Genomic DNA, 15,456 nt, shown 5'->3' with positions numbered 1-15,456 from the left:
GAGGAAACCAGAATACCCAGAGAAAACCCAGGCAGGCACGGGAAGAACATGCAAATTCGACACAGGAAGGCCGGAGCTGGAATTGAACCTCTGCACTGTGAGGTCGACGCGCTAACCACTGGATCACTGTGCCAGAGATATTCTTAAAAGGCAATTTGAGCACATTCCTGATTTCAGAACTGTGCATATCAAAATGGATCGCCCTTTGCGGAAATTAGTTGCCAAGAATTAGCTCACACTTTCGAAAAAGTTGTGAACCCCTGGTTTCATGTCCAGTACATGATATTTCTTGTGTTGGAGCTCTGCTTTAAAAAAAAAAACAAAAAAAAAAAAACAATGCGCACGTCACGTCAGCAGTTAAAACTCTCATGCAGATGTATGAAGACAATGTTGCATTGTTGGCCGGAAATTTTGCTTGTCCACACAGCGCTATAGTCTGGCAACGGCAGCCAATAGTCGAGTCGACGGTCATCTGTAAATTGGACGATTGGAAGACAGGATGCCAAAAATTCACAATTAGCAATTAGGGGTTAAATACGTACACAGAGTAACAATGTCGACTCTGTTCTAATCAACGAAATCCCCGGTCCCTATAATAGAATATTTGGGGTCCACTGTAGTTTAGACACATCCGCGTGCCTACTCGGCCTGAATGTCAAATGAGAATTCAAGAGCCTCTATTTGTCGAAAAGGGAACCTGCATCAAAACAAGCAGATATGAGCGTGTCAGCCAAAAGAGTCGACACATTACACCTTTAGACAACCAAAAGAAACATTTCGAGATGAAAAGGCGTCAATGAAATGATAGATCATTTCAATGATAAAAGGTCTTGCCGGGCAGCTGGACATCTGAGGGGAAGACGCATTATCCTGATAATAGTGATAGACTGGGACATTTTTCTTTTTTTTGTGTGTTTTTGTGCTCTCCTTCTGATCATTAGACATCCCAACTGCACACAGTTCCGATCACATCATCTGCTTTTTCATCTTTTGATACCAGGCTCTCCTAATACGTCACAATTCTCAGAGAGTGGCTGGGGGTGTCATGGAAAGGTTTTCAAAAATCGGTTACAAATACTTCCAAATATTTTATATGTGTAGCCCAGCTAATGTCAATTTAAAAAAAAATGTGCAGTGATGTTTGTCATTTCACTTTTGGAAAATGTTTTAATGTTTAGACATGAACTGACTCTGGAACAAATTCACGAAAGGATTGTAGACTTTTGCGTGATTCTACCTGTAAAAAGAAAATATCAAGCAGATCGCGTCAAATTCTCTAAGCGCTCTCAGTTGGTGCAATGCGTCGCCTGCTGTTGGTGACAACTACTCTGACAAGCCGTTAGCTTGCAAATGCCAATCAGTGCATGAAATAGAATGACATAATCGGATGGTACACAAAAAGCAAAGCGACTGCAAATAAAACGACTTCATTGAGTAAAATAAACTGAGCAAAATATTTGTTTTTTTTAATGCAACTTTTTAATAGACTAGTACTGAAAACCACAAAGAACCAAAGTCACCAAAAAAAAGCCAGAAACAAAACATGACAGGGGCACACAAACACACAGGCACAATGATCCAACAAAGACCGACAGAACCCGGGGAATTAAATACAAACAAAGTGACGAGACAATGAGAAACACCTGGACAAGACACAAAGGGCTGAGGGAGCTGATTGGTTCAACACAAGGGACACGGATGACGAGAACAAGTGGAGACAAAAAGGGCGCATGAGGGAACAAAACCAAATGGAACCCAAACAAAAACAGAACAGAAAGATTCTGGAAATGTGTGCAATTTATTCATTTAGACTACCCCCCCCCCCGACCCCGCCCCCCCACAACCAGCCCTCACGGGCCTGGGGAGAAGCTGGGACAACAATGTGAACACCATTGCATTCTTGGCCTTTGATTGCATTAGGCGCACAAAAAGGAATCGAACCCTGCGCCTCTGCCTCAGCGAACAGGCTAAAAACACTTTGTCGTAAAAATAAAAGTATATCACAAAATGTTCTTCATTGATAACAAACAGATGAGAAATACGTATTAAATTGTGCGGCGGTGCTTCACGGCAACCCAAAAAAAGGGTCAACACCGTATTTTGCTGCGTGAGAGAGCCGTTTTTCATGAAGTCATTTTCAACAAATGAGTGCACCTAAGAAACAAAACACACACAACAGGTCTTTCATGATTGTCTTCCAATCATGAAAGGTTGCATTAAGAGACAATTAATTAGAATAGATTGCATGATTACACGATGACGTTCAAGTTGCCTGCAAATCAATATGATTGAATAAAAGTCTCTTGACCTTGACTAGGCTGCCTTTTTAATTCAACTAATCCCAGGGTTATTGCAGAGCTGATTTTATACTTTGTCGGTCCAAAAGTCAGCAATGGAATATAAAAATAAACGACTGATAAATTCAGTCCACTGCCTGCACTGATATGGAATTGAGAGACTGCAATGTAATGGTGACATCTTATGGACTAAAAAGCTATAACACTTTTGCAGAAGAATAAAAACCCTTCAGAAAAAACACCTTCTTAATCATAGCGTGACTCTAGTGATGAATAATATTCGTTGAAACTATAACTTCTAATAATGACCCAAATTACTCTCTGCATGTTCAACATATTTATTTGTACAGGTGGAAAAAAATGCATAAATGACAGTAAACTAGATATAACACAACTCTGCTATGACTGATGATTAATTATTATAAGTACCGGTACTGTATATATTTGTTTAGTGATGCACATGAATGCACAATACTATAACAAAGTAAATACAACACGATTCTATTACATCGAATATTTTTATTCATAAGTATATGCATGCATGTGTGACCATAATAATAGTAATATTAATAATAATGACCGTAATCATCATTGAATCAGCAAGCTACAGTGACCTCTAAGTGTCTGTCCATTGTGTTTATATGCTTCACTGTGTAATAACAGTTGTAGTAACAGGTTTGTAAAAATGCATTTTCATAATCGTGCAGTCATGAAAATTAATCAATATGAATCCTTTTCATGACTTTTACTCTTACTCATTACTTTTCCACAAAAATATAGATTTCATGAAAAGAATAGATGGTATGCAACATAAATAATGCTATACAAGTGTGTGTGTATATTTATATATCGTTAAATATATCTAGATCTATCTATCTATCTATCTATCTATCTATCTATCTATCTATCTATCTATCTATCTATCTATCTATCTATCTATATCTGTATCTATATCTAGCTATCTATCCATATATATCCAAATACCTGTATATATCCATATATACTGTATACTGTATATTTTAGACACACACTCTTTAAACCTTGGGACATTTTTTAATGACATCCACTAAAGGGGATGCTACAATTTGATGAATATGATGTCATTAGATAGCAAGCATCCATTGCTTTGGATGTTTGACTGTAAGGTCATGAAATAGCATGGCATGATATTCATATAAAAGTACATATGAAAACAGTTCACAAAGTACAAAATATTGCAGCTTTTTATTTTGTAATTACACAGTTTGAGATTTTACAGATACAACGAAAAAAACAAACCCAAAACCGTAAACATCCGAACTACTCATCGGATGTGAAATTAATACATCAAAAGGGTAGTTCTGCATAGTATAGTCAACGTAACCTATGAATTCTCAACATGATAGACTTTTTTTATCACAGGAAATCATGAAAAGTCTACAGAGGTATTGCTGGTGGCCAAAGAAGGAATTCTCGGATGCATCCGTTCTCCTCCTGGCAAATTGCAGCAAAGACGATGCGAGACGAGCAACCAGGAGTTACTGCTGAGGAGAATCCTGCGTCTTCTCGCTGGAGGCGGGACTCTCGGCCTCCACGGGCAGGCGAAGGTTTGGGATTCCAACAGGAGGCCGAACTTTTCTAATGGGGCTGAAACTGCGCGGAGACGAGCAGGGCGAGTGGGCTGGCGAGCGCGCCGGGCTCAGCGGAGGTCCCGCCGAGGCTTGCGGGAGAAGCTGTGCCAGCGGGGAGGGACTGCGGGAGTACCTGCGCGGGGTGGTCCAGATGGGCGGTTCAGTTCTGTGGGCGTGGGTGGGGAGGACCGGGACGTAGGTGGCAGGAAAATTAAACTCTGGTTGACTGTAGGCAGTGCAAGCACTTTCTTCCAAACGCTCCAGAGTCTCCTGCAAGATGAGAGTGAAGAGCAATTTCGAGTGTTCCGTCAACCTGCCACGGGTATTTTTAGAATGTGGGAGGAAACTGCAGTACCCGGAGAAAACCCACACAGGCACGGGGAGAAGATGCAAACTCCACACAGGAAGCTGGGATCGAACCCACGACCTCTGGACTGTGAGGCGGATGTGCTAACCGTGCCGCCCTAATATTCGTATTAAGCCTTTTTATTCGTGATCGTTTACTTCTGTGTTGTCACTGTTGGCCGTTGACATTATTTGTGTTGCAATTTGGGGTTTTGCACGTTGTTGTTCATGTGCCCCGCTAATGTAAACACAGGCATATTGAGTATGTATCACTTGAAATGTACGTCCATAAAAATACCCAAGTACTGTATTTCTCTTTTAAAGAACAACGCATTTGTATTTCATCTTTTCGAATTGCTTGTTTTCCGGTCGAAAGGACTTGAGGCTTCACTTACGTCTTCGTTGAGTACATAGAGAGGCATGGGACTCCTTCGGCCGAGGGTCGTTGGTTTCGGTACAACATCAACTGCAATAAAGACAAAACATGAACTCGATATAACACAAAATCCGTGCTTTATCAATAATAATATATGAAATTCGAAAACGTTTTGTAACTAAATTATATAACACAAAAAAAACCTAAACGGTGACCACTTCCTAATAAATAATAATAATAAAATAATAATTAAATGTATGTAACTAGTACTAGTAACTAGGTGAGGATCAAGCGGCTCGGAAGATGAATGAATAATTAAAAAAATACTCGTGAAATGATTACACTGGTCAACAGGTTTTCATTCAGAAATGCAAATACACATTTCGAAATTACTTTTTTGCCTCACTTCCAAATCTGTCCTCATTTAAATATTTGTAGTGAATTACCGTAAGTGTTTATAACACCACCACCACCACCGACCAATATTATTCATTCATTCATTCATTCATCTTCCGAGCCGCTTGATCCTCACTAGGGTCGCGGGGGGTGCTGGGGCCTATCCCAGCCGTCTTCAGGCAGTAGGCGGGGGACACCCTGAATCGGTTGCCAGCCAATCGCAGGGCACACAGAAACGAACAACCATTCGCACTCACACTCACACTTAGGGACAATTTAGAGTGTTCAATCAGCCTGCCACGCATGTTTTTGGAATGTGGGAGGAAACCGGAGCACCCGGAGAAAACCCACGCAGGCCCGGGGAGAACATGCAAACTCCACACAGGGAGGCCGGAGCTGGAATCGAACCCGGTACCTCTGCACTGTGAAGCCGACGTGCTAACCACTGGACTACCGGGCCGCCCCCCAATATTATTATTAATTATTATTATTATTGTTGTTGTAGCTGTAGTTATTGACCGCCAAAATCGAAAAACGATATTTCTTTTGTCAAGAATATGGAAACACTGTACAAAAACGAAAATTTGCTCACCATCATGGCCATTTTCCCCCTGCGCCATGTAGACGGGAGCTCTCTGCGGGACGGGCCTATGTTTCTTTCTGAGTGGAGGTGGGGGTAAGGGTGGTTAAAAAAAAATAAATACACAAAACATCTTGCGTTCTTATGCAGCAGGCAGACAGAAGAAGGGTAAAAAGAAGGGAGTGACAAGAAAGAAAGAAGAGTCCTCACTTGGAAGGCTTCCAACATGCGCACACAGTCACCAGGGTGATGAGGAGGAAAATGCCTCCGGTGGACAGGATGATGTACAGCGAGCTACGTCCTAAACCAGAGGCAGACAGGAGCGATGAAGAGCAAAAACATAAAAGCCCTCCCACCCCAACAAAAAGAACCACAACATCAGACCAAAAGATTGCCTCCTGTTTTTGCACTATGAAGTTGCCCCAGTGCATTCCTATTTTAGACTTGAAATACCGTATTGGCCCGAATATAAGACGGTCCTGATTATAAGACGACCCCCTCTTTTTCAAGACACAAGTTTGAAAAAATACTTTTTGAACATCAAATTGATTTTTATACAGAAAATAATTACAGTACATCTGAAACAAATGATTACAACAATATATTTGAGAGAAAAAGCGTGTTATTTTGCCTTATTCAAATCTTAATATCTGAAAATTTAAATATATAAACGAAAGTGCAATCACATTCGGAAATGAATGGCTTCTGGTTTTTGAAATGTAAATTACCGTATTTTCACGACTATAAGGCGCCATTAAAAGTCTTAAAGTATCTCCAAAATGGACAGGACGCCTTATGGTGCGGAGCGTCCTTTATATGCGCTGAGTTCCAAAATCTGACTGACTGCCGACACGCTGTTTATATAGAGAAAAGGCGGAAGTGACTGTAAAAGAAGTCGGCCAATCAGGGAAGGGTGGGCGTGTATACATACATATATGGAGAGGGAGAGAGAGAGAGAGAGGGAGAGAGAGGACAGACAAGCTAGTCCGCCAATGGTGAAGGGTGGGCGTGTAAGTGGACGCCTCAAGCCAGTACCAACACTTGTATAGCATGTGGCAATGTGCATTGTTGCAAAACAACTCCGGTTTTGGTTTCTAAGAACCCCTGAAAATAAATTCGACAAAAAGACACGCCTATGAAGCTCAGTTCAAACTTAAAGCCACCGGTTATGCTTTTGGCATGCGTGCCCATCTCACAGCAGCGGTGAAAAAACAAGTCAAGCAAATGAGCTTGCCGTTATTCCCGGAGGCTTGACTAAAGAACTCCAACCGCTGGACATTGGCATCAACCGGGCGTTCAAAGTAAAGTTGCAAACGGCATGGGAACAATGGATGATCGGTGGCAAACACAACTTTACAAAGAGTGAGAGGCAGCGCTTGGCGAGTTACGCCACAATACGCAACAACGAGAGGGAACGCAGCGTTTTTGATGGATTACGGTACTTGCACAATTGTTCAATTCTTTCTACACACACACGCGCTGCCACCATGTTTCGCTCTGTTCTTTACTTTCAAATGTGGGAAAGCTTCACACGAGAGAAATGTTGACTTTGCTGTTGCTACTCCTTCTTTCCGCTCGGCAATGCGTAGCAACTCACACTAGCATGTGATGCATTCAATGACAACTGAGATGTGCAGTCCTCTGCTTCTGATACAGAGGATGAGGACTTTGATGGATTTCTGGGTGATGATTGATCGAAAAACGTGAGAACATTGTACGATGGCTAAATAAAATACACCCGAACTCAGTTCTGCTTTCGTTGCCTTTTTAAAAACGTGTTTTTATCTTATCTGTATGTCTTGGCATGCTACCGTATGCTTCAAGCTAACGTGTTAGAGTGCGCGCATGCATGCCGTATGTTTAAGCTGGCATATGTTTTACCACTGTAAAACTGCGGCCATTAGTACGATGCGTCCTGTGTATGTGTAAAATACAGAAATGTCACCCATTAATGAGACTGCGGCCATTAGTACGATGCGTCGAATAGTCGTGAAAATACGGTACATCATAAATTCTCCTCAGCTGCCGATCTTTGACCTACTTTTCTCCGGATTGCTGCTATGTTCCTCCATTTTCTGTTATCTCTTCTGTTATTTTCTTCTTTTTTCTTGCTTACCGCTATTTTTTATTTTTCTTCTTCGTGCTACCGCTATTTAATTTTTATTCTTTGTGACATGGGTTCACTTTGGCCTGGGGGGGTCAAGTTCAGCATTCGCATCAATGATATCTGGCGCCATCTAGCGTCGTGAATGGGTATAACGTTTAGACCTCGAATATAAGACGACCCCCACTTTCTCAGTCTTATTTCAATGCAAAAAAAACACCGTCTTATATTCGGGCCAATACGGTAACACACATCAGGCTATGTAAGCAAATTGTATTTTATTACATTTCAAGTGCGGCGCATCATGCGTCTTTCCATGCTGGCGGAGGAAATAAAGTTGAAGCACATCCCAGTGGAGTAATAATATACAAAGCCGGATTGCTTTGTTGCGCTGAGGCACCTGCTTATTGAGATCCCTGCCCATAAATAATCGTTTCATTCACTGGCTTTCACTGCCCATTGTGGCGTGCAGATTTGCACTCGGGGTAAACGAGATTGTCGGAGAGGCAGGCATGCTTCTCTGTGACTCAGTGGGATGCGATAATTGCTTTGGCGTGCAACTGAAAGTGACATCTGAATACATGGTGTAGAAATCCAACAGTCCTACCGGGGGACATGCCACCTACTGTAGACGGTGAGCTTGACGGGCGTGCTCTTCATGCTGCTGATGGCGTTCTCCACCATACAGGCGTAGACGTCGTCGTCCGACATGAGGACGCGCGCGATGCTCAGCACCTTTTGGTCGTGCGAGAGCAGTAGGCGGGAATCGTTGGCCTGTACCTTGCCTCCCTTCAGCCAAGCGTACACGGGCTTGGTGCCGTTGTCGTGGGAGCAGTGCAAGTTAAAGTGCTCGCTGTACTCGAGGACAGATGACGCCACCATCTGAATGTAGGGCTTGGAGACTGGAACTGAGGACGACACCACAATGGGAATCGAATTGAGAAAGAAAGACATGCTATAAGGTATTTCATGGAATCAGTCGCCAAATTTTAGCTTTTTCCAGAGGACCATGGGCGAAAGAATACCGTAACTTTTTGTTTGCCAACCTTTATTGACCAATAAGGTACATACACAAATCTCATGGAACACCACAAAACAAAAATGGCACAATTTTGGGCCCCAAACACGCTGGACTTTTAAGTGATGCCTGTTTCTACTCCGAGCCCACACGGGCACCAATCTACCCAAATAGGAACGCTTTACCCAATTAGCAGCCAGCCAATTCCACAATCTCATTTGGTGACTCCAACATCCGTTAACAGGCCAGGCCCTGCCTTGCAAAGCCACATGCATTCAGTCACAGTCACAGATCCATAACTAGAATGTGAGGATGGCTACTCCAAGTCGACAAAAAATAGATTATTTATACCCGAAACTCACAGGCATACTTTTTTTTTTTTAATCAGAGATGCCAGTAATCTTTTCCAAATAATACATATGTACTGTATATTTGCACTGATTACAAATCCAAATTATTTTCCTCTAGCACATCAAGTAATAATATTCTTTTAGACATTTTTTTTATTTTCACAAGTCACTGAGCGAGGTTTGATCCCATGCTGCCTGCACCGAAAGCCGGCGAGTTTACCACTACACTACCAGTGACTGTGTAATAATAATTATAATGATAATATAATAACGATAATATAATATGTATTTATAAATCATGGGTTAGGTTCAATACCAGGTGGAATGTTGATGGTAAATTTGTAAAATGTTTCTCTTCAGTGTGGGCCAAATGACCCGGGAAGATGGCTTCACCATGACAACGTACTTGCTCACAATACGCTGAGCATCTGTCAGTTCCTGGTTGTGTTGAGGTGTCATGTGACGTCCTTTAACATTGTGTTGATGGTCATGTAGTGTATTGTCCAACGTGTCCACCGAATACGAGAGAAGTGCCTACCATCTACAGTCAGCTCAATGTAGAGCTCCCCGGTGAAGGTGTCATCGGTGATGGAGATCTCCACCTCGTACGATCCTTCGTCCGACAGCTGCAGGTTGTGAAGCAGCAGCGAGCCGTTCTCAAACACCAGGATGCGGTTACGATACTCCGGCCGAAGGTTCCCGATGACTTCGGTGCCGATGGACTGCACCACGGTGACGGGCTTCACTTTGTCCCTTTTCAGCTGCCACTTGATGACAGGCTTGTCCGTGCTGCTGCTGGTGTAACTGACCGACAGCAGGGCCTCTTTGCCCACGATGCCCCTCACCACCTGGGTTTGGCTCGTTACATTCACCCCTGACACATCACCTGGGCAGAAGAACAAAGCATTCCCATACTTTTGGAGGAGATTGTACTGTATGTGCACGTCCTAAGTCTGAAGTCTTAACCTTCAGGTTTCACAGAAATACCAAGATAACGTGGTCAAAATCGAGTAAGGTAAGTCAAGTTCCCACTAAATTTCAAGTAAGTTGAGTCAAGTCTTTACTTGGCTACGGTTGCACAATGTTCCCTGGCAGCCGTGGTAGCCTGAAACAGAGCTCTGTGTTTTTTCTCTGTATTTACGTCTTTCTCCATTTGGTCACAGTCTGTCCGTGACGGGCCATTGGGATGAAGGGGCTGCTGAATTCCAAAGACTCAAAGGTAGTACAGTTTGGCCGACAGTTTTTGTACGTTCCCTCCCGGCTCATCGTCTTTTGTTTCACACGTTTCTGTCAAGTGTTTGTACTGTTGAAAGGTGGACAATGACCAGTTTTTGGAACACATTTGTGAGGACGGTTGTGTCAAACAAGGCGCCCGTGTCAAGCCGAGCCCCAGATACGGTGAAGGGGTGCGGGACACATACTGCCGCTTAAAATATGTTGGACAGACAACTAATTTATCAATCTATCTCTTGGACCAAAACATGCAACACACGACACAGTGCGGTCACTTAGCCTCTGCCTGTCTGATTCTTGCCCTCTCTGTCTCTGTCTCTGTCTCTGTGTCTCTCTCTGACTCTCTGAGACTCTGGCTGTCTCTGCCCATCTCTCTGTCTCACTCTGTGTCTTTCTATCTGTGTCCGTCTCTCTGTCTCTCTGTGTCTGTCTTTGTCTCTCTATGACTGTCTCTCTGGCTGTCTCTGTTTCTCTCTCTGTCTCTGTGTCTCTCTCTGTGTCTGTCTCTCTGTCTCTCTCTGACTCTCTCTCTGGCTGTCTCTCTGTCCATCTCTGTGTCTGTTTCTGTGTCTCTCTGTGTGTGTGTCTCTCTCTCTGTCTCTCTCTATCTCTGTCTCTCTCTCTCTCTCTCTCTCTGTCTCTCTCTCTCTGTCTCTCTCCTTGCATGTAAAGTCAACTATGAGTATTCTTCTGATAGCTGGTTAAGATTTCATTCAAAGCATGGAGGAATGTTGTAATAAGACATTACTCTCGACAGCAATTAGACTCACAGGCTAAAAAAAAAAAGAAGAAAAAAAAACAAATGTGAAAGTGGTACATTTCTGCGGAAACGACGCACTAAGTCCCTATCATGTGACAGCGAGCCAGCACGAAACTGGCACCGCTAATGAAATTCAGGCCAAATGAGTTCTCCTGGACTTCCATTATTTACGCCCGAGCTTGCTTTGCTCCAACACGTCAAACTGTCTCCACTGTTAAAGGCAGATGCTACGATGCATTTTTCATCATGACGGGGCTGCTTAGTCGGAGGCTTCTTTTGAACCAATACTGAAACTTGAGCCTCATTTAAATACAACTTTTTGATTCCCCCCCCCCCCCCCCACAACAAAAAACACATGTGCATTTTAAATCTTGTAATTTTCTAACTGGATAAAAGTGCAAAGGTACCAGGAACCCATTTGCCATGAACCAGGAAGTAGTTACTTTCACTTCAATTTAAAAGGTGCACAAATGATCACAAGGGGCCAAAGGCAGTAAATTGAGGTTCCATATTTTTGGCACAAAGCTTTCACTGAGAGTTGCTGCAATTTCAGCCTCTTGTTTTTCTCCCTTTGATGGCGACTTAATGAGCCCGAATTCTTTGCATAGGCGCCTTAACGGACCCATTAGTGTGCTCACTGTGTGCTCTGTTTACACACACACACACACACACACACACACACACACACACAGACACACACACACACACACACACAAATGCGCCCACGTTGTGCTCATGAAATCCGTTCACATCTTTGGTCACTAATCCGCTTCACAAAAACTGCAGGACATCCTCCTGAACATGTAACATACTAATTTAGACTTCTCCATTGACTTCACTCGTCCTCCCAAAAGACCGCATGTTATCCTTGAGAGTGAAGCCTTGCCTTGGCACAGCATAGCACATATGTTCCCTGTAGAGACTGCTTCTCCTTTAGTGGACATAAGTCCAAACATTGGCTCTTGGCCAGCTTTGGGGAGTCCCATCAAAGATAGAGCGAGCAAGAAAACAGGGAAAGAGAAAAAAGGGAGAGAGAGAGAGAGAGATTCTGCACTGTTGACTAATTCTTCGCAGCCAGTCAGTTAGCAGGGCATCGCCTGCTAGTCATGGCAACCCCTTTGGCCGTCTGAACGGGGTTGTCAAGGCGATAAGACAAAGGGCACGATTGTTGGAGCACACTTGAAAAGAGTGAGCGAGAAACCGGGAACCAGAGAGAGAGTCTTTGTCAGTGGTGAAGTTGGAGATAGGCACAGGAGGTGCTATAGCACGAGAGGAATGGTTCCACATGCTGAGCCTTGGTTTGAACTTTTCTGCAGCTCTTAAGAACATTTTAAAAGAATCTCAGTCACAAAGGAGAATGACAATCAGAAGAGCATAAAGCTAAATTGTTAACAATAGTGAATAACAAAACAAAACATGATAGTATAAGGTTACTTTTTGATTTACGGAGCACGGCAAAAAATGTTAGGATTGTACCATTTTTAGGGAGGATCGTTGGGCGAAATTGTTCCAATGTGACTAAAATGGCAAGTAGGAAAGTAGTAGGAGGATTTTCCCTACTTCATGGAGGATGATGTAATACTGTATTTGAGTCACAAGGTGGCACCAGTCGGATTGTGCCAGTTCTGACCTGAAAGCATTAGAGGCGAATGTAAGCAATAAAAATGCCTGATTTCAAACAAACAACTTTTACATCAGGACTCAAATTATAACAAGGAAAATATATTCCAATAGAGATGAACCAAAATAAAAATGATCAAAAACTAAATAAGTTACCGTTTGTGTCTTTTTAGCAGGCTCCTTTCTGGTTCACTCAAAAACAAAAAAGGGACCATACCATTTTATAATCTGGAGGAGTCTGGAATGGTTTCATCACGATTCAAAAAGGAAAACATTACTCCAACAAAAATGAAACAAAATGAACAAAATTGGAGAATGGCATCTTTGAGTTGGTCTGTTAGCAGGCCTCTTCCTGGTTCATGTAGCATATTGGGCCTACTGGATAAACCGAAAGGTCTGCGCCAGTTTTGATTCTGGGGAAGGGGGAGGTCAACCCATTTCAGTCAAATTCCTTCTATCAGTACTGCTTCTTTCTGTCATACTGAGCAGAATGTAGGGTGAGAGGAACTAACATGCGATGTCATATTAGATTGTGTAGCGTGTCAATCTCCAGCCAGATGTGGCCCGCCATATCATTTTAAGTGGCCCGCGAAAGCAAATCAAAGATTACAACTTCCATGATACTTGCTCAAATTTGTACCAAAATTTCAAATTTTCATCTGTAATAAATACGTGACATATTGTAAGCATTTTCTTGTTACCAAACCCCTTGTTACAGTTACTGAAACAATAGTTGAATAAAACGTTATTCTTGACTTCTTTGAATAGTTTAGTCATCACCGCCCCGCAAGGGAAACGGTAATTATAATGTGGCTCGTGACAAAAATGAGTTTGACACCCCTGCTGTACACCATAATGGCTCCACAGAGCGCAAAATGACTCAAACCCACAAAAACTTGGATTTCCACCAACTTTAAATGGGTTAGTGCCCTGCAATTGGCTGGTGACCAGTCCAGGGTGGACCCCGCATTTTAACCACCATTATCAGGACAAACGGATTTAAAAGGATCCTTATTGGAACTGATTTTGGAGTCAGAAGTCACTTATGATAAGTGATGAAATTTCCTCTCCTTAAGCATGTGTGATGGGGGTCCAGTTTAAGAGCGACCACAAATAAACCATAATTTATGAGTTGGTATACATGACCAGAAAGTTTGATACATGACAACATAGTACAGTTTGGGAGGATGAAAAAAATGTTAGGGCATACCTGTGAGGAGCAGAAGGAGGAGACCGACCAGGCTGACGAGTGAAGAAACTTCAGAACAGAGACTGTGCCCTGTCTTCCTCCCCACCTTCATTTTGTGTCCTGGGCCGAGGCGTTCTCCCACTTAGTGAGCATGGTTTCACCACGCTGGGCACGTCTCTCTCCCTGTGTATCAAGGCTCTCCCCACTGCACTGCCTGCAACACTGGCCTCTTCCTGGACACACTGAGCCACACTCTCTCCTCTCAGCACCCCCAGTCAGAGCCAACAACAGCCCAACTTGGTGTGTGTGTGTGTGTGTGTGTGTGTGTGTGTGTGTGCGTGCGTGTGAGTGTTTAACAGAGACATAGTATGGATGAGAAAGCAACAGGGGCTCAGGAAAGGTTTTGAAAAATGGTAGCTGAAAACGTAGACTTACAAAGGACTCTTGTTGGAAAGTACATCTGTACTTGAGTTTGCTGAAAGGGAAGTGCACGTGAAGTGCTCATTTGTGTGGAAAAACAACATGCCTCTTTAGCGCCTATTCATCCGAACTGGAGCCATCTTGGTAAATTCAAAAATGGTTACTTGGCAACCAGCCCTGCGTTGAAGCAATCAAATCCAGTGACAGGCGATCGGAGGGGGCAAGAACACGTTCCTGACGTTATTTGGTGCGTTACATTTCATTTAAATGCGACATACCTTTCACGTTTATGTGAGTGTTTTTTGTTTTCGTTTTCTTGGACTCTGCCAAAGGCGCTTTTTGTCATTGATTTTACTCCTAACCTTTATGAACAGAATTTCTCGGCGCAGCCAAGACATTGAGAGCATCCCGGTTTGGTGGCCTCAGTATTTTATCTCTACTCTTTGTAGATGGTTTTGGACTGTTGGTTTCATCAAGCCATGATGTCCAATTGTCACTGGAGCGTGTTGCAGCCAAATGTAAAGCAGATGGGATCAAAACCAGCACCTCCAAATCTGAGACCATGGTCCTCAGTCGGAAAGAGGTGGCGTGCCCAGTCCAGTTCGGGGATAATATCCTGACTCAAGGGGGCGTTGTTCACAATTAAGGTGAGGACGTAGCAGGAGAATGAATAACAGACAGATCAGTGCAGCATCCGCAGTGATACCAAAAAATAAAAATAGATGAAGTTCTTAATTTACTGAGTCGATCTACACCCCTACCCTCAAAGAACAAAATCCTGGTTTGGATGCCTCCTGAATGCCTCTCTAGTGACTCGTCCCACCATGGAAGTTCTGAACATTTTTCCTAGTTTTCTTAAATGTAACATCTCGCCTTGTGTAAGAATGTCATACATAGACGATTTTGTCTTTATTGCTGTGAATGATTCTGGAGAGATGTTCAGCTCTCACATCCAGTTGCTTCTCTGTTTGTGTTATTTCATGATTAGCTATCACTTTACGCAATCGGAGTATTACAAGGATTTATGATCAGCCAGGACAGTCTTTCGGAGACATTCGGTAATCGGGCCTTTGATGAGTTTGATTGGAAAGAGGGCTCAAATTCAGCTTGATTATCGACACGTGTACTGGTATGTCTCATTTGAAACATTTTTCCCCC

General features: G+C 43.0%; 1 protein-coding gene across 1 annotated transcript; it reads right to left on the bottom strand.

The window, feature by feature from the left end:
- Positions 1-3,502: 3,502 nt before the first annotated feature.
- Positions 3,503-14,201, bottom strand: hepacama (hepatic and glial cell adhesion molecule a). Its single transcript, XM_052077413.1, has 7 exons — positions 13,900-14,201; positions 9,615-9,962; positions 8,335-8,616; positions 5,815-5,905; positions 5,617-5,684; positions 4,648-4,718; positions 3,503-4,177 (listed from the first exon to the last, which is right to left on the bottom strand). The coding sequence occupies exons 1-7, from the start codon at positions 13,988-13,990 to the stop codon at positions 3,815-3,817; spliced, it is 1,314 nt and encodes a 437-aa protein (XP_051933373.1). The 5' UTR covers positions 13,991-14,201; the 3' UTR covers positions 3,503-3,814.
- Positions 14,202-15,456: the final 1,255 nt, after the last annotated feature.

This window comes from Hippocampus zosterae, chromosome 10 (genome assembly GCF_025434085.1).
Source record: "Hippocampus zosterae strain Florida chromosome 10, ASM2543408v3, whole genome shotgun sequence".
NCBI lineage: Eukaryota > Metazoa > Chordata > Actinopteri > Syngnathiformes > Syngnathidae > Hippocampus > Hippocampus zosterae.
The sequence above is the reverse complement of the archived record's forward strand: the minus strand, read 5'-3'. Positions and strand labels throughout refer to the sequence as shown.

What these genes read in the sequence shown, in the direction of transcription:
- hepacama (XM_052077413.1), bottom strand. Translation starts at nt 13,990, where the DNA reads ATGAAGGTGGGGAGGAAGACAGGGCACAGTCTCTGTTCTGAAGTTTCT. An exon ending in GCATGTTGGAAGCCTTCCAA is followed by an intron (nt 5,685 to 5,814) that starts GTGAGGACTCTT and finishes ACCTCCACTCAG; the next exon opens with AAAGAAACATAGGCCCGTCC. An exon ending in GGGGGAAAATGGCCATGATG is followed by an intron (nt 4,719 to 5,616) that starts GTGAGCAAATTT and finishes TCTTTATTGCAG; the next exon opens with TTGATGTTGTACCGAAACCA.